General features: G+C 48.3%; 1 protein-coding gene across 1 annotated transcript in view; it reads left to right on the forward strand.

Moving 5' to 3' along the window:
• Positions 1–2,081: 2,081 nt before the first annotated feature.
• Positions 2,082–19,661, forward strand: part of tmem178bb (transmembrane protein 178Bb) — a gene marked incomplete at both ends in the record, with an annotated part of 71,791 nt that continues 54,211 nt past the window's right edge. The window contains one exon of the mRNA XM_083691937.1: positions 2,082–2,460. Coding sequence (XP_083548063.1) covers positions 2,082–2,460 — 379 coding nt within the window. The remainder of the gene's footprint in view (positions 2,461–19,661) is intronic.

Below are 19,661 nucleotides of genomic sequence, written 5' to 3' on the forward strand. Positions count from 1 at the left end.
GGATAAAGGCATCTGCTAAATGCCATAAATGTAAATGTAAATGAGTAAAGCCATCTAATATTTTGGGTTTTGATGGGGTAAGACAGTTAAACTAAACTCATGAGGCATTATAAAAGAATCAATTGCTAATTTAATTTAATATATTATCAATTTAAATGTCCAAAAATGTATGTATATAGATTGCCCCTTTAAACACCTTAGCACAAGGTTTGGCTGTCAGTTTTTCCTTTGAGGTAGGTTTTTGATGGATGAATTGATATCAGCTTATTGGTCATTGATATTTGGGAAAGCTGCTGAAATGCGGCAGATGTTTTCTGATTGTGCTGAAGGGTTTCAGAGGTTTTGAGAAACTTTAGTGAATATTGTCTTGTTGTATAGTATACCTGCCGCTAAATTGAGAAGCATATAGACTACTTTCCACCTGTGAAATGCCGTTGACAGGTGGGTACCAGGGCACTCGTATACATTATGCAGAAGTGCCCCCTGTCGTCCATACTGGTAATGGTCAGACAGTGGTGTCAAATGGTCCAGAGTTCATATTCATCGACAATTGAATTTCTAACAAAAGTCTGAGCAGATGGTCAGGCTGCCTACGTTTTTGTGTTCATTCTCTAAGTTCTAAGTTAATTGTTTCTAATCTATCTCAGAAATGTCAAAACAATGTCTCACCTGTGTGCACTCATTCAAAGCCGCACTGGTACTTTAAGAAGGTGCTTTAATAAACAATGAATAGACCTATCCAGAGCATGACATCATCACTGTAGACTATCCCAAAAAAAATAGTCACCATACGCGTTTATGACTTGCATGTCTAGCAAGAGGTTTTAACCCCACAAATATAGTATTAATAATACTAATACTAATACTAATACTAATAATAATAATAATACTACTACTACTAATAATAATAATAATAATACTAATGCCACATGTTTTGTTCTGAGTCTCTTATTTTCAAGAATGAGAGTGGAGACAGCTGCTGCGCCAAATAACCTATTTAAGCAACCCTGGCGCCTATCAATTTCATAGGGGAGTCGGAGAGGAATGGTTGAAGATGCTCAGCTATGAATATGGCTATTTTATAGAGACCACGGGAGTATTTGACCGTTTATAGCCGATCCGTGAGTGTCTGTAGCATTTAAATGCAGAGTTGGAAAAACTGCCTTCGAAAAAACTGAAGTCGCATCATTTTAGGACGGTGAGTTATGGTTACTAACGATGCCTGGTATATGGGCCCCATGGATATGCCTAGAGACGGATAGAACATACTGTAATATATAATATACTGTCGCTGTGCGATAGGCCTATTGGGCATTCGACTGAATTAAAGCTCATTAATAAATAGATTAGGAGACAGACAGAACGCGGTGTTGGATGTGATGTGTGATTATGTTACACCAAAAGTTATCTTAAGACATCTTCCAATGATTCTCTGCAAACGAGTCAAGGGGTGGGGTGGCCGGGTAGGCAGTGTTCTATAGACAGCAAAACATGACCTTTTTTATTGCAGCATCACTGAAGCTACAGTGTTTCGTTCGGGGGGAGTCACCTAAACACTTGACTGAAGACGATATGTGTGTAAAAGGACATATAGGGTATGCCGTAGACTGCCTATAACAAGTGTTTTGGTTTTCAGGTTCGACTCATCACGGCAACGCTCTGAAATTCAGGGCTGTGGATGTTTTTGTCTGGTCCCATCCAGACAGATTGCATGGGAAGGGAAGGGCAGCGGATGGACGCTGAGCGAGAAATGAGATAAGCATCTTTTCACTCGTCGAGCATTTGCACAGCTGCAGCATCTCTCTCTCGCTCTCTCTCTCCCCCTCTCTCTCCCTCTCTCCCTCTCTCTCTCTCCCGCACACAGCACAGGGAAGCTCCAGGTCCACCACCCCTTCCAGAGGCTCCAACCAAGACATTTATGATCGCAACCTCGTTTAACTTAACGATTTGTAGGGTGCCACCTCGACTATGGTATCGGTATCGGTCCCAAGGGGTGATGTAAGCTGAATGCCTGGATGCGGGTACACGCACATGAGCTGTCCGTATGTTGAGGTGCTGATGCGGCTGTGAGAGAAGCGAGCATGGCTGCCGGGAAGTTACTCCTCTACGCCGGTCTTTCCCTTTCTCTCTGCGCCCTGGGTATGCTGGCCGTGGCGATCTGTTCCGACCACTGGTACGAAACGGACGCCCGGAGGTACAGAGAGCGGTGCCGAAGCTTTTCTCGTCGGAAGGTCCAGGGGTTTATTTACATTCCCAACAACAGCCTCCCGCTGCGGGCCAGCCGGTCCAGTGTGGACCGTTGGGAGGAGAAGCTGCTTCTGGCTCGGAACCGGCGGCAGCTGTTCGCCATGAGCGCCGCGGACGAGTGCAGCAGGCAATACAATTCGACCAACATGGGACTGTGGAGCAAATGCCATCGGATGGGCTTCGACCAGGATATCGAGGACCTCATTCGGAAAGGTAGGCTAAGATAAGAGATACCATAGACCGTAGTCATGTGCAGTAGGAGCGTATGGTTGCTGTTTAGGCGAAACCCCCCACAAAATGAAACATGATTCGAACCTATTTACTTTGCTCATAGGAGATCAACATTATTAGGCTTTTCCACACCTGCCCCTTGGCCAGACGATTACCCTACCCCTGAGTTAAGGCCTATCATTAGATATAATTTGACTAAAATTTGCCTGTAGCCTAGCTGAGTAGTGTTTGTCATGTTATTTCGCAGAGGAGAGAAACATTTGAAGCGACATGCACAATGCAATACATGCACTCTGATTTGTCTTCAGGTCCACGGTAGACTACCTCCCACTGAGGTCAGTGATGTTGCCCTGACCCGTTAACTGTAAACAAAGACATCATCATTTTAAGTTATGTGGGTCTGCCTCGGCTATACCATGCAATGGAGGGGGACACTCAGACCTCAGTCTTACAATCATGCCTCCTCCACAGACAATCCAATAAACAATGTGGTATTCTCATAATGCAGACACAATGTTATTACCGTTCCATTTCCAAATGCCCACCCTATTGTCAAATATCAAAGCTCTTCATTCATCATTTCTGACAGCCAGTTATGGACACGTGCATATCTGGAAAACAGGCACATCTCTACAGCAATGTTACTGTGTACTCTGCGTCACCTGGTCTGGCAGGCAGGGAGGGAGGGAGGCAGGGAGGCAGGGAGGGAGGCAGGCAGGGAGGGAGGGAGGGAGGCACGCAGGAAGGGAGGGAGGCAGGCAGGCAGGGAGGGAAACAGGGAGGGAGGCAGGGAGGGAGGGAGGCAGGCAGGGAGGGAGGCAGGCAGGCAGGGAGGGAGGGAGGCAGGGAGGGAGGCAGGGAGGCAGGCAGGGAGGGAGGGAGGGAGGCAGGCTATGGATAGAGGTTACTGTGAAACATTGGTCTGTGTCCAGACTGCGAGGGAGCGAGTGTATGAAGAATGGGGAGAGTGCAGTTCAATGGCCTCAATGACCTGCCATCTGCGGCGATGGCCAGCCCTCAGCGCGCTCGGCACGCACATGAAAGAGCATCCATATCAGCCAGAGCATCTCCTCCACTCTCCTCCACGCTAAGTGAATCCTCATCCTCCCCACACATTCAGCCTGATCTGGGCCGAGATTGTAAAACCAGATCAGTCCCGAGCAGCGCCTTGATCCACTCGTGTAGAGCCCAGAACACGATCACCTTGATCTCGAGACCTTGAGACTTTACAAATGTACCCAGCTCAGTAGAGCCCCACAGTAAACCATGTACTGACTGTCACCTTAAGTCACCTCAGATCAAACCCACGACTCAGATACAGTCAAACTGACTCAGAACTTTAGAAAATACACTCCAGTCTATCCACTGGGATAGTGAGGAGGAAAAACCTACTGAAGCTCACAGCGCCCAATCCTCTTTGATGAATCATATTAATGATGGGAGAACATCCGTATCGAGTGTAAGAACCACATAGACTGCAGTCTAGTCCCCAGAGATCTTAGAACACTCTCAAAACTTCAGATATGTGAAAACATTCAAAATCAAAGGCTCTCACATCTCATTCTGAAAGTCTCACACTAAAGTATAGATCATTGATAGATCCACCTCAACATCAGTAGTCAGCCAGGTAGGGGAGTACAGTATGTTGAATTTCAATTCAGCTAAGTTAAAAAAACGTACAATTAAATGATTTAAAAAAACTTACAATTAAATGAATGCAGATAGAGATTTTTATAATTGTTTGCCATTTATTTTCCAATAAACTGAAAAATTATCGCTTTTTTACATAAAACGTTTCTCCATTTCTGAATTCTAAATTGAAACTCCACCTTCTGAATTGGCTGAATTTCAATTGAATTGACCCCCAGCCCTGGAGGTCAGATCCCAATACTGTACTGCACGTTTAACCTGAGGTTCATTTGAAGTGTTTTTGTGAGGAGGCCATATTGTTTCTGTATGCACAAGGGGGCCACAGCTGTTTATGCTAGGCCACATCTCTAGTAGACAGTCTCCTTCACTCTCCAGGGCATCTTCCATAGCCATGACCTGCATAACATTCTGAATTGATGGAGGCAGAAGGCAGAGGGAGGCAGAGGGAGGCAGAGGGAGGCAGAGGGAGGCAGAGGGAGGCAGAGGGAGGCATTGGAATGCTGTGTTTGTGGCCCTGCGGCCTAGACTCAAGGCTGAGAGAAGCTCCGCACGGGACGTTGTCCTTTATCTTGAACTGCTGCACTGGTGTTGTGTGTACACAGTTTTCTGATTGTGACAGGTCATCAGTTCTCTCTCTCTGTGTGTGTGTGTGTGTGTGTGTGTGTGTGTGTGCGTGTGCGCGGGCGCTTGAGTGTGTTTCTGTGCGTAGGGTTATTATCTGGACAGCTGGCATATGTTTGCATGGATTCTGCTGACGTGACTGGGCACTGCATCTCTGTTCCCCCCGCGCTGTCTCTAGCTCTGTCGCTCCCAATGAGCATGTCCCGGAGACAGAGAGGTAGAGGGAGGGAGTGTGTGTGTGGGAGGGGGGGAGGGGGGGAGGGGAGGTGCTAGTGAGAAGAGTAACCCACCATTCAGGGGAGGGGGATAAGGAGAGAGAAAAAGGGAGAGCTAGAGAAGAAAGGATGGAGAGGTAAAAAAAAAAAACAAGGCATGGAAAGAGGGGACAATACATCTGATATTGGAAAAGAGAGAGGATTAGGTGGCGGGGAGAGAGAGCGCGGGGGTGAGGCCCCCCTAATCGCATACCATCTGTCGTTGCTATCCCAGAGGGATGCCCATCAGGCCCTGATCAAGACATTTACAGCACACGGTCCAATCAGTGGGAGCAGGAAGCACATCCTCCTCCCCTATACATCCTCCCAGAGACTCTGAGTGTACCGGAGGCCTGGGAGTCCGGAGCTGAGCCTGGGATCGGATTAACATGCTCCCCAGTGGAGCCACGGCTCCACCGGGGAGGGCTAAATTGCACACCCTGGGAGGGCGAAGCACACACTGGTGGTTCAGAAGTCCCCTGCCAATGAGATCCTCGTGACGCCACTAATCTGATAGAACGTCACCCATCGTATAAGCGCTCGGCCAAGTGATGGATTTGTTGTTTAACGGCAGGCTTATTCATAATGCATGAGAGGCGTGTCCTCCAGCAGATGAGTCCAACAGCTACATGGACAATGTACCACACGTTCTAAACCTCCCACTGATTTAACCCAATGGGAAGTGTCTTCTCCAGCCACATGTAAATCTTCCGATATCAAAATATGGTAACAGATTCCCCCCACCGTAACCTCATTAGTGTGCGCTGCGGTGCTTGTAGCCGCTCTGTGAACCAGATGATGCTGTGTGTGTGTACGTTTGATGCCTGTGTGATTCCGTGTGCTGACGTGTCTCCAGGAGACGGAGAGGACGAGGCTCCACTAGAATTGGAGACAGGCTGAATTATTTATCCAGCCAGCCGCCCTCCCGTTGCAAGGCTCGTGCCTCATTAGTGTCTCTGTCGCGGGCCAGGCCATGTATGGTTACATACACCTTTTGAGAAACTGTCCTCCATCTTGGCTCCTGTGACAGTACCATTTTTCAGTCAACGTTCGCATTGGAATGCGATGGTCCTGGAATCATCGGTGGATGGAAACTTCTTATTCTCAAATATAGTTGTGCGTCCTTGGCACCCACCCTGTCTACACCCCATCGTCTGCACAAAAAAAACCCCCCAAAAAAACGAACCCCCAACCCAAACCGCTGTAAGCAATAGAGAGAAATCAAAGGGCATTTTGAATCAAGGACAGTGAACCTTGTCGAAGCTGCTTTGGGCAGAGACAGGCAACATCTCAGAGAGATTGATTGTGTGGAATATTTGTTTAAAGTAACTGGCCATTGATTTTGTTCTGAAACGCCATTTCTGTCTGTTGTTTTTTGCTGACTTTGGCACTTTTGCGTATTCCGTTGCATCACCCTATGGGACGGGGCCACACGTTGATTGATTGTGAGAAATTGAAGACCGTGGCCATCCTGTTGATTGTATTTCCATGCTCTGGTCCTGGATCACACAGATCGATCGGCGTCCCTGGTCGATAAGCAGTGGTGTCATTTTCCCCCGTCTTGAAATTATGCTAATACAGCCATAACTACTGCCGTGGCGGCGAATATTGACTAGGGTGTCGGAATGTGAGAGTGCAGCGGAGGCATGTTCAGGATGGATTCCTGGTACGCCTTTCCGGAATCTTCCACTGACAACCATCCATTTCAACAACTCATATCTGTGGGTTCTGCAGAGCAACACTGCCAAAGGAGAAATACCTCATCGCCGAGTCTGGAAGGGTTTTTACAAAATTGCTTAATATCTGCAAGATGAAAAGAGGTCTCTTCACTCGTGTCCGTTGATCAGAAAATCATTATTTATGAAAGAATTGAAATTGCTGTTGTAGAATACTTTATTACAGTGACCGGTTCAGAAGGCCAAGCATTTTAATGGATAAGGCAAACGAAGAGCCTCTCCTGGAGACTCACTCATCATGATGAAGTCAGACTCCTATAACAGGCAGAGAGAGAGAGAGAGAGAGAGAGAGAGAGAGAGAGAAAGGGGGAGAGAGAGAGAGAGGGGGAAAGAGAGAGAGAGAGAGTGACAGAGAGGGAGAGAGAGGGAGAGAGAGAGAGAGAAAGGGAGAGAGAGAGAGGGAGAGGGAAAGAGAGAAAGGGAGAGAGAGAGAGAGGGAAAGAGAGAGAGAGAGTGACAGAGAGGGAGAGAGAGAGAGAGAGAGTGACAGAGAGGGAGAGAGAGAGAGAGAGAAAGGGAGAGAGAGAGAGAGAGGCTTCAATGTTTCATGACCTCATGCTGTACTCTTTCTGCTTCCTTGCAGGAGGTCTGGCCATGTAAATACAGAGACACACACACACACACACACGCACACATGCACACACACACGCACACACACACACACACACACACACACACACACACACACACACACACACACACACACACACACACACACACACATTGTTCTCCATGCCCTCGTGGGTCAGAGCTCACTGCTTAGTTTGATTTTCCTAGGCTGTGTTTTGTGGTCCGAGGGGGATATACCTACACATGCAGTGTGGTGTGTGTGTGTGTGTGTGTGTGTGTGTGTGTGTGTGTGTGTGTGTGTGTGTGTGTGTGTGTGTGTGTGTGAGGCGTGAAACCCTCCGCTGGGCAGCAGAGCGGGCACGCGTGGTTCAGGACCCACAGCGGCAGCGTCAGCCGAGATGGATGTGGCCTGTTTGGTCAATTACAGAGAGAAGTGGAGGGGGAAGGAGATGGCAGCAGCAGCAGCAGCAGCAGCTGCTCAGAGTGGAGAGGAAATTACTTTCTCTCTCTCTCTCTCTTTATTTATATGTAACCTATCCCAATTTCCCCTCTTTTCTTCAGACTTAATGCTATCTTTGATTTGTGATGCACCTCCGGTATTCTTGTCTCCCCCTCTCCCTCTCTCTCTTTCTCAGTTTTATCCCCCCCCCCCTCTCTCTCTCTCTCTCTCTTTCTCAGTTTCATCCTCTCTCTATCTCTCCTCTCTCTCTCTCTCTCTCTCTCTCTCTCTCTCTCTCTCTCTCTCTCTCTCTTTCTCCCTCTCTTTCTCAGTTTCATCCTCTCTCTATCTCTCCTTCTCCCTCTCTCTCTCTCTCTATCTCTCCTTCTCCCTCTCTCTCTCTCTCTCTCTATCCTCTCTCTCCATTCTTACTCTCATGGAGCGTGGCTCAAAAGAAAGCAGTGGGTCATGACAGATGTCAGATGTACACACGGTTCACTCCCCCCCCCCCCCCCCACACACTCTACACCTCCCCCAATGTCATATACGAGCGTGACATCTCCATGGCGACAAAGGTGTCGTGTGTTACTGATTGACTGGTCAAAGGCGTTAAGGGAGAGTTGGGCGTCCTCGTCACGTGATCTCTTAGGCTCCGCTCGGTGCACTCGTCAACGCGGACCGCGGCAGTGTTGGGGCTGGGTGGGCGCAAAGTTGTTTGACTCTTAGTCCTTATTGTATTTGTGTGTATGCAACGGTGTGGTTTTATCCTACCTAAATCAGGCCAATTGTATTGATCATTAACTCACTCACTGCAAAAGAATTCCGGAATTCACCACCTAGAGTGCCAAGTGTTCTATGAGGTGTCTACCATAGCAACAATACTTTGATTGGCTAGAAAATGAAGCATCATAATTGATGCGTTTCCGGTGAATAAAGTCACCCTCGAATGTGGACAGTTTGGTCGACTTCATTCACCCTCGGCACCAGACGAGTTAAAGTGACACTACACCCAAAATGGCTGCTTGTCAGCAGTCCGCGGACACGAAAAGAGTGTTTTCAATCTCTCTCATGCACTTTGTGATGTACTATAGCCTGCTGTTCACTGTTTGGGCGGTCCTAACCTGCCCCTGGTTGCCACTGACACATGGACACAATACAATGACGCTTGATTGAGGCTGTTTGGAGAGTTGATTTCCACATGAACAACCGTCCCCTCTCTTTGGAGGAGGCCAGCCCTCTCCTGCCAAAACCCTCCACCCTCCTCTTCCTCCCTTTTGATCAATGGCTCATCAGAGACACCCAGAATCCAGCCATGCCCGCAGGGAGAGATGGCATCAATCACCCTCCTATTCCACCAGTCCCCCAAAAGACTGGCCGCTTGTTAAAGAGGGAGAGAGAGAGAGAGACGGACAGAAAGGAGGACGGAGGGACGGTTTTTCATTTGAATGAAGGGCCTCTATGACTGCTGCAGCTGGCCGTCCGGATAAAGAGGGCTTTTAAAAGCTTCGGGAGCGCCTTACAATATAGGAATTATGTCTGATAAAGAGGCTCTATTCTCGTCCTATAGTGGACCCAGCCCTTATCTAACAGATAGGACCTAAGTTAGCTTAGGACTTAGCTTAGCGCTCACACATCTCAGCCTTCCCTCCTGTCAAGAGCGGACGGATCTGACCATCTGCAAACTGTGCTTTAAATTAGGAACTGTGAGTGAGAGGCGGAATGGCGTCATAATCTGAGAGGGAGGGAGGGAGGGAGGGAGGGAGGGAGAGAGAGAGGGAGGGAGGGAGAGAGAGAGAGAGGGAGAGGGAGGGAGGGAGAGAGAGAGAGAGAGGGAGGGAGGGAGGGAGGGAGGGAAAAATCATCATCCCTGGTCGGGTTGTCATGGTAACGCAGCGGCAGTGTTTGACAGATGTTATTCGGGAGGATTGTGTTGGCAGCGAGGGCAGAACCGTGAAGCGGCAGAGGAAGGGGGGGGGGGGGGGGGGGTCAGGATGTGTGTGTGTGTGTGTGTGTGTGTGTTTCTCCGAGTGTCGGGAGGTGAACAAACTAACAAAGGTTCCCTTCCTCCTGGAGATGACGACAGAGCTGGAAAGAGAAGGAGTGCAATCCCACGATGCACCGTGTTCTCTTTTCCAAGCCTGCCGTAGACCTCGTCGTTGTTTCTCTGTTTCTCTCCGTGTCTCACAGCAGAGAGACGCCTACAATACTACTACTACGTCTTGGAATATTCCGGATCCAAACGTGATATTGACAATCGGGGGGGGGGAGGATTAAACCCTGGTCTAAATCCCCCAAGCTACACATCCTCTCCTTAGCAACTGGGTCAATTAGATATGGAATCTGACACAGTCCAACCTCCCCTTCCAGCTTTGCCTATTCATCTCACGTCAGCTCTTCAGTGTTGTGACCGTGTGATCAGAGTGAATTAGCAGGTAAAGGGAGACGGGAAAGAGAGGGAGGAGAGGAGAGGGAGGAGAGGAGAGGGAGGAGAGGGAGGAGAGGGAGGTGATGAGGATGCGAGGAGACGGGCCGTTAAGAGGAGCGAAGCGCAGTCCTTAGCTCGGCTAAATACCAGAGGGCCACCTGGCTGACCAGTGGACGGAAGATCGGACACCCACACATACTGTACACACACACACACACACACACACACACACACATACTGTACACACACACGCACACACACACACATACTGTACACACACACGCACACACACACGCACACACACACGCACACACACACACACACATACTGTACACACACACACACACACACACACCCACACATACTGTACACACACACACACACACACATACTGTACACACACACACACACACACACACACACACACACATACTGTACACACACACACACACACACATACTGTACACACACACACACACACACACACACACGCCTATATATGCTTACTGTATATATGCCATGCAAACTATATGCACACACAGGACCACATGCATCGTCAGATAATTTGTCAATGCCAAAATAAAGTCCAAAGTATATTCAGTACTGTACCCACTCACAAGCACATTCCCACTCATACACACACGCACAGACACACACACACACACACACACACACACACACACACACACACACACACACACACACACACACACACACACACACACACACACACACACACTCAATGCCAAAATAGAGTACAAAAATATGCAGTACTGTACCCACTCACAAGCACATTCCCACTCATACACACACGCACAGACACACACACACACACACACACACACACACACACACACACACACACACACACACACACACACACACACTCAATGCCAAAATAGAGTACAAAAATATGCAGTACTGTACCCACTCACAAGCACATTCCCACTCATACACACACTCACACACGCACACGCACACGCACACGCACACACACACACACACACACACACACACACACTGATTCAGGCATCCTGGGAGATGGTTTTAATTAAGGACCCTGACATGTGCCTGGGACTGAGCGGGTCACCAGAATGCTTTTGACATTTGAATGACATCCATTTCTCTCAGAATAATTGGATCAGCCTTCGCTGCTGACAGCCTGAAATAGGTGTTGAGCTCCTCGCTTCCGCTCCGAAATCCTCCCCAGCCTCAACTTCACCCTCCGCCAGAGCTGCTTCCGTAATCACAACTCACACACACACACACACACACACAGACACACACACACACACACAGATTGGAGAGAGAGAACAAACCTCCTTCATGCCAAGTAAGTAGCCAACTAGTTCTGGTACTCCCGCCAATAACAATAATCATAACAATAATGAAGCCTATGAAAGAGGGAGGAGGGTGTGTGTTTTTGTTTTTGATTCATCTCATTCAGTCCGTTATGTGATTCCCGCCAATGCGTTCTGTTTGTTTTCATCTCTTCTCATTAATCGAAAGCCTGTGTTGTTGATTCGCTTGACCGTATTGGATTCGGATTACAGTGTGTCAGCACTCAAAGTCTACTGGAGTTTGGAGCCTGTCGAAAGCTTCAGAGAAACGTTTCCGTCTCTGAGTGACTCATCGTATCTTGACGGGACTTCCCTCTGGGTTCACCGCAGCTCACTGACTGGCCGGTCGGATGGTGGTGCATTTGAAATAAATCTGTTTGAAAAAACCTCTGCTTCGCCTGGGGGGGAGGCTGGCGGAGGTAGGAATCGGAGGACAGGGCTCATTTTAATGCGTGGAAGGGAATGAGGAAAGGTAAAGAGCCAGAGGATTCTGGCAGAGGTAACAATGAGCCCCGTCCTCCGCTTTTCTACCTCCGCCAGCCTCCACTGTGCTGCACGGTACGGGCATGTGACACCGGGAGACCCTGTGGTGGAATAGTTGGTCCTCACCTTCTCTGGGTTATTGCTCCAGCATTGCATGAGCTTCCCACTCAGACATACGATACAGAACACATTGTTCTCTTTGACACGAGGGATGCCTCTGAGATTAGATCTTTGGAAGTACGTATGCGAAGAGATAGAGTTCCTGAGATGCGCTTAGATCTTGCCCTTGCTCTGCTCCCCTTCCTCCCCTCCTCCTCCCTGCCCTCCTCCTCTCCCCCCTGATCTCTTTCCACAGCTCCTGTGTTGTGTTTGAAGGTGTTCCGTCTGGGGCGCTCCTACCTGGAGCCCGTCTGTGGGTTTTTTTCAGAACCCCAAAACGCCAGAGGCCAAACACTGCAACTTTACCCGTCACTCCTTTTCAAACATGCCTTTTGAATTCCAACTCACACACACCTGTCTCTCTCTCTCTCTCTCTCTCTCGTCTCTCTCTCTCTCTCTCTCTCTCTCTCTCTCTCTCTCTCTCCCCCCAACCCCCACCACCCACCCCCCTCATATTTGTCTCATGTTGTTCCCTGATAGCACAGTGATGTCATTTTTTTATTTTATAATTTTTTTTTACTTTCTGACTACTGTAACAGCGTTTACGAGGCAGCATCCATTTCCCCGGACGCTAAGTGCCGTTTAAAAGACAAATCTCGGGTGTCTGTAGCACTTTCACGGCTCCACCGGCGTGTTTTTTTTTCTGACGTTGTTTGTCACAAAGACGTGGCAGAAATGGTGATATCACTCCTCGGGAACTGGGTCTTGTGTTTCAACTTGGCGGAGTGGGGGGGTGGGAGAGAGGTAGGGGGGGAGAGTGGAGAACCAGACACACTCACACCCAGGCCTCTGAAAGTAGCCCTGACTTCAGAAGTGTTGGCCGTAAAAAAATTATAATTTTTTTGTAGGCCTACTTGTAGGCCTACTCTTAGTTTTTCAGTCTCTCTCTCTCTCTCTCTCTCTCTCTCTCTCTCTCTCTGTCCCTCTCTCTCTCTGTCTGTCTTGTTGCTCTCCCCCTCCCTCCCTCCCTCCACATTCTGTCCATTAGCTATTTCTTCACTCTTTGATGGTTTTGATGGCGGAAATTGAGGCTGCCCAGATCCAGCTCTTCTCCTCTGCCGTCCGAATAGATTAGGAAACAGTGACGTGTATCATCAAGGCAGTCAGGAGGGAGGCAGTATTTAGTCTGCGTGACCGTGTTATTCTTTTTATCTTTTTATCACCAAAGGCACCCGCGGCGAGGAACTATGCAGTCGGGTGTGTAGGGCGCGATAAAGAAAGCAGGAAATGCTACCCTGTTCAATTTTAGGACGGTATAATAAACCTCATCAAGGTTATGCTTGTAAACAAAATAGGAAAAACACTGGAGGAAGGCCTATTTTTTTGATGCCTCTAAATTTAATTGTTTTTGTTGAAACTGAGAGCTTGCTCGCCAAACATGCAAGTAATTCAGCTGTGTTTCTGTGCTGGGTAGTTCCAGAGACAACAGTACAGGCCAGAGGGAAAGTGCAGCGTTAAGCGTTTCCATTACTTTCCACAAAGACAGACGTTTAATGAGCAATGCTCACCCAGAAAGATACAACAGTCACTCTCTTTCAGAGGAGAAAATGACCATTGTCATGAGGGGCACATTGGCCAATAACGCTCACCGTGATCCATGGTTCTGCTCTCCCCGGTGTAACAAGCAAAGTCCTTCCATTTAGGGAGTTACCCTTGGTAACCGAGATACTCTTTTACACTCTTTTCTATTTGTTTTACCAGGACAGGTCTATTGCCTGGTCCAGGTCCAATGTCCTTTATTACTCAACAAACTAAGCCAGCCTCACAGCCTTCCAGCCCAGCCAGACCCAGGTGTAATAGGCTCCTGCGCCAAGAAAAGAACGCCTTGATATGGCCCTCCTCAAAGACCCAATCAGAGACCAAAAATAAAACGCAACGTTTTTTTTTTATTGGGCATTCGTATGTGTGGCACAGTACATAGACTCAAAAAGCGCATTACGTCCCAGTTGCAGAGCGAAACAACAGGCTACAGACTGCAAAAAAGCACACACACACACACACACACACACACACACACACACACACACACACACACCGCGTTCTGATGTCTTCACCGGGCCGTCCTCAAAGACCCACGTCACTGTGACCTCACACTGACATGGAACATGTCTCCCTGCGGCTCTGTGAGGAGGTGTGAGTGCTGTGAATACCCTCCCTAAACCCCCATTGATTCTCACATTAGCCTCTAATTGAATCTGTGATAACTGATTTGCCGGCGAGGAGGGCAAACGTTTAGAGGTCCGCCTCATTTGGATCTAAAGAGACGGGGTGGAGACCTCTCTGTTAGGGGTCCTGCTGTGAAGACTAGGGCTGGGTCTCGGCAAGGACCTCACGATACCATAATATAAGCCATTTAGCTGATACTTTTATCCAAAGCGACTTACACTGCAGCGAGTGGGGACATTTTTCAGTATATATGGTCCCAGCGGGAGTCAAACCCACAACCTAAGCATTGTTAGCGCCATGCTCTACCAACTGAGCCACAGAGGACCAGTACTCTATATCGGTGTATGGAGGTCCGTATATTAGCCCTTCCCCTTGGGAATTGGGACCAGAATGTTGTTGATACCGCCAGGTGAACTGGTTCCATGGAAGCAGCTGTCCCTGCTCCTCGCTGCGTGAACACTCTGATGAACCAACACGCATCAATCTATCAGCAGCCGTCGTAACTGGTTCATTTGGGAGCGGCCCTCGTAAAAGTGAAGTCACCTGCTATTCCTCTCTGACCTCCATGGGGCAGACTCAGCTGTAAATCTGACTCCAATCTCACACACACACACACACACACACATAGGGAGGGAGGGGGGATTAGAGAGAGAGAGAGAGAGAGAGAGAGAGAGAGAGAGAGAGAGAGGAGAGTGAGGAATGAAGAGAGAGAGAGAGGGGGGGGGGAAAAGTTTGAGAGAAAGAGAGGGAGAGAGAGGGAGGAAAGCAGAGAGAGAGAGAGAGAGAGAGAGGAGGAGAGAGAGGAATGGAGAGAGAGGCAGAGTGATGGAATTCCTAGGCTCTGTCTGAGGCAGCTCTCTCTCATTCCGGAGGCTTGATGAAGGAGAGGCAGATAAAACTGCTGCCCATATCACTGTGGGGCCGGCTGCTGCACACTGCCCCCTGGGTAATTGCCTTCCTCCAGGGTTACTGCTGCTGTTCTCTCTCTCTCTCTCTTTCCTCCCTCCTCTCTACTCCCTCCTCTCTCCTCCCTCCTCTCTCTCTGTTTGTTCTCTCTCTCCTCTCTCCTCCCTCCTCTCTCCTCCCTCCTCTCTCTCTGTTTGTTCTCTCTCTCCTCCCTCCTCTCTCCTCCCTCCTCCCTCCTCTCTCCTCCCTCCTCTCTCCTCCCTCCTCCTCCTCTCTCCTCCCTCCTCTCTACTTACTTCCATTTGTATCCTCTGTCTGTCTGTTCGACACACTCTCATTCTCTCTCTCTCTCTCTCTCTCTCTCTCTCTCTCTCTCTCTCTCTCTCACTCATCACTCATGGTCACAAGACCGGTAAGGGAGACATGCAAGTACCCGCAATGCCTGGTGGAATACTATTGAACCTATTGAAACACATATTCTACCTCCCCGGTGTGTGTGTGTGTGTGTGTGTGCGTGGCTAGCTGTCTACAGTACATGATGTTTTTTTTGTTCAACAACAGCAGGGCCAAGGTCGGCTAAGGCCCTCTGTTTAACTGGAGGAATGGAGAAATAGCTGTGCGTTTGCTGTTGTCCTTTTATTGAGTGACACATTATAGGGCGAAAAACCAGCCGGCATCGCTGACGGCTGAGGAGCTAAGTGCACTCACTCCTTCCAATCAAAGACGGTAACTACACGAGTCGCCAGAGACGTTGTTTTTCTCTGAAGATTGGTTGAGGTGAAAATCATTGCGACCATTTATGGGAGGTGAGGGGAGAGGGCCTTTTTTTCGTACATACTCTGCCCTTTTGTGGAAAAAAAACCAAACCAAAATGGAATGATAAAAAAATGAAAAATAAAAATACACCACAGGAGTGGACGGCAAAGGGGCAGGGGCTCAAGCACACGCACGCACACACACACAGGCCCTCACACACACACACACACACACACACACACACACACACACACACGCACACACACACACGCACGCACACTCACATCCCCCCTCTTCTGGAGGGGTTAAGGTCAAAGTCAGCTTTGTTTTAACTCTCTGACTGTAGGGCAGAAGAACAGGAATCTCTTTATTATTTCAGTTCACCTTAATGGAAAATCGAATGGAAGGTCCTCCAAGGTCACCACCAGTGAAATGCTTTCAGAGGCAATTAGTTTGATGACATTTCCAGTTATCAGCAGTTACTCACGTCCTTGGCAAGGCCATGGATGAATGCAGTTGTATTGATAAGTAGCCAACCATCATTCAATTTGTTCTGAATATTAGTTATTTTTTTCTGTCAGCAAGTTCATTTTCAGAGCAATTCCAAGTCCACTCTCATTTACAGCAAAAGCAGCCATCAGATAATCAATGAAATTACTGGAAGCCAGGCCAATTATCATATCACAAAATGATTATGATGATTATCAGCTTGTCAAGCGAAAACAACTGAATTAACTTCCCTCAAATGAGTACTACGGTTTTAATTTCATCTAGTTTTGCTTACTATAAAAAACAAAAACCCTAATACTAACAATCATTGCCAAGCAGAAGCAGCTCTAGTCTACAGGAGACCTTGGCTGTAGAGTAGCTCACCGACTGCCAAAGAATTCCGGAACACTCACCACCTAGAGCGCCATAAGTGTTTTATGTGGTATTTACCAAGCAATGACACTTTGATTGGCTACAAAATGAATCATAATTTAGGCTTTTTTGGTGAAAATGTTCGGCACCAAATGAGACAACAACAACAACAACAACAACAACAACAACAACAACTCATTCGTGTGACATTTTGATCAATCAGCAATGACATTGGGCCAGACAAAGTTCCTGTCCCTGACGTATCACAGACCTGATCAGGAAGTCCCAGCACAGGCCAGCAGGCCATAGGCTGTCCCCAAGGGGGCGGGTCTGGGAGGGGAAACATTATTACCTTGTCCTCACCCCACCGTATCTAGATTAGCAGGTTGATCTCGATTCCAACGATGCGCCCTGGCGGTGGCATGTCATCGATTTCCTATCGCCCTATTTCCCAGGCGGCAACAGGCATCGTCCCCTGTGATTAGCTGGAGGGATCCCCATGTGCCAACCCTGGCTGTGCCAGCATGTAGGTCACTGGCTGTGCTGGGAATAACCTGCCTGACTTCTGTCTATGGAGCCTAATTCAAGCACTGGATATTTCCTCAGAGACTGATGCTGGTGCTACTTTCTCAAGCATTATCCGTCCTATGTAGGTGTACAGGATTAGCATTTTTCAAACTATTCTTTTTTACCACAATAACGACAACCGGGGGAGGCTGTGGGAGGCAGAAATCAGAGGACGGGCTTGTTGATACTGTTCTTCATTCCATTCCATGCATTACAATGAGCCCGTCCTCCGATGTCTACCTCCACCAGCCTCCCCTGGACTACAGTCATGGTGGCCCTGAGGCTGCTCCCGAGGCTGCTCCCGTGGAGGCCTTGTCTGGTGGACTCTGGGGTCTCTTGGGCTACAAACGCCTAGCAAACCCTCTCCTCTCTAGTCAATGCAGACTACAGTCGGTGTTGGACCTCTGCCTACTCCACACCTTCTGGAAGGTTCCTGCCGGTGCTTCTGTTCTCCTGATCCCATCTTTGGCGGCTTTCAAGCAGCCTTCTGTTGCCATCTCCTTGGCACACACACCGACCCTCCTTCTACTACCATTCTGTATCGTGCCTCAGAGGCCTCACCGACCCTCCTGCGCTCGCCTCATTTCTGTCTTTCCCCCTGAAGTGACGGGCAGAGCGTCAGTCCGCGGGGCCTGGCGTGGCGCTGCGATGCCACTGTGCCTCTAATTGAAATCCATTTTCTTGCCGGTGGCCGAGAGATTGTGTTAATGTGGTACAGGGGGACCCAAACAGGGTAGAGGGAGAGAAGTGGTGATCAGATGTCATTTGCTGTGCACAGCGTCATAAGGTATCGCACAAGGCAACTCAGGTGACTCCTAGTTGCCTTGTGTGATACCTTATGACGATATAGACTAACTATAGGCTAACAGTGTTGATGCTTTTGAGTCCTCGTTTTTCATATTTTTGACATGTAAAGTGCTTTGAGTCCATGGGAAAGCACTACACAAATTATTAGTATCATTATTATTATTATTATTATTATAGGTTTAGGGGGCAAGACATCTGACGTTATTGAACGTGAAGCAGGGCAGCATTTAGTGTAGAAATACGACTTCATAAACCTGCATTGATTTTTGTCGCCCACAGGGACATCAGAGGCAGTACCATATTTAAGTATCACTTAGGCAATATCTTATTATTGTCCTTTAGATGACAAAACCTTCATAAAAGTGCTGTAGCCTACAGCTAAGATAGCTAATGAAGTGTTGTCTCTTACAGCAGAGACAGCCGTGTATATTTTCTTTTTTTAGCTTGTTTTTTTAGCTTGCTATCTTGAGCTCCTAATCACTTTTTCCAGGTCCGTTTGAGTCACTGCTCAAACACAACGCTCTCGAGACACCTGTGCGTCACCAGGAGGTTGTTTTGAGCTACAGGTACACAACACTACAGTACACGTCACACGTTACAACATGGAATGTGTCCAGGAATGGTCTGCTTGTGTTGTTCTCAGGGTTGTTCTCTTGTATTATTGAAACACTGGAGAGAGAGAAAGAGAGAGATAGAGAGAGGGGGGGGGGGGGGGAGAGACAGAGAGAGAGAGAGAGAGAGAGAGAGAGAGAGAGAGAGAGAGAGAAAGAGAGAGAGAGAGAATCACTGCTCAAACGCAACACTCCCAAGAAACCTATACATCACCCTGCTGTTTTGAGACACAGTAAAGTACACACCACTACAGTACACGTTACAACATGGAATATGTCCAGGAATGGTCTGCTTGTGTTGTTCTCAGTAGTCTTGTAGTCTTGAATTATTGACACACTGGAGAGAGAGAGAGAGAGACAGAGAGAGAGAGAGAGAGAGAGAGAGACAGAGACAGAGAGAGACAGAGAGAGAGAAAGAGAGAGACAGAGAGAGAGAGAGAGGTAGAGTACCACGTACAGTCTAGCCCTGTCTGTCCCGTATCCACCTCTGTGCGTGCCAGCAGTTCAACACGTACCCACTGTAGTGCTGTTACACATTTCAGGGATTCTACAATCCACCATGCAAAGTGGAACAAAGGGACAGGCCGCAGGAATATATTTTTAGCTTTCGGCAAAAACTCTCACTTTGAGAAATGTGATAGACCCTGTACCACCACGGAACATTCCTATCAGGCAGGATACATGACACAGTCGACTGGAACGTGACTGTCACCGAATACCTTCGGTTTCCAAAATGGAAGACCGTTCACCTGACTCTGTGTCAGCCTGACGTCACGGAGGCCCGGTGTGTTGTGTCTGAGTTGACGTTCCATCCTCTCTCTGCGTCTGTTTG

This window comes from Argentina silus (assembly GCF_951799395.1).
Source record: "Argentina silus genome assembly, chromosome: 20".
In the NCBI taxonomy this organism is placed as follows: Eukaryota; Metazoa; Chordata; class Actinopteri; order Argentiniformes; family Argentinidae; genus Argentina; species Argentina silus.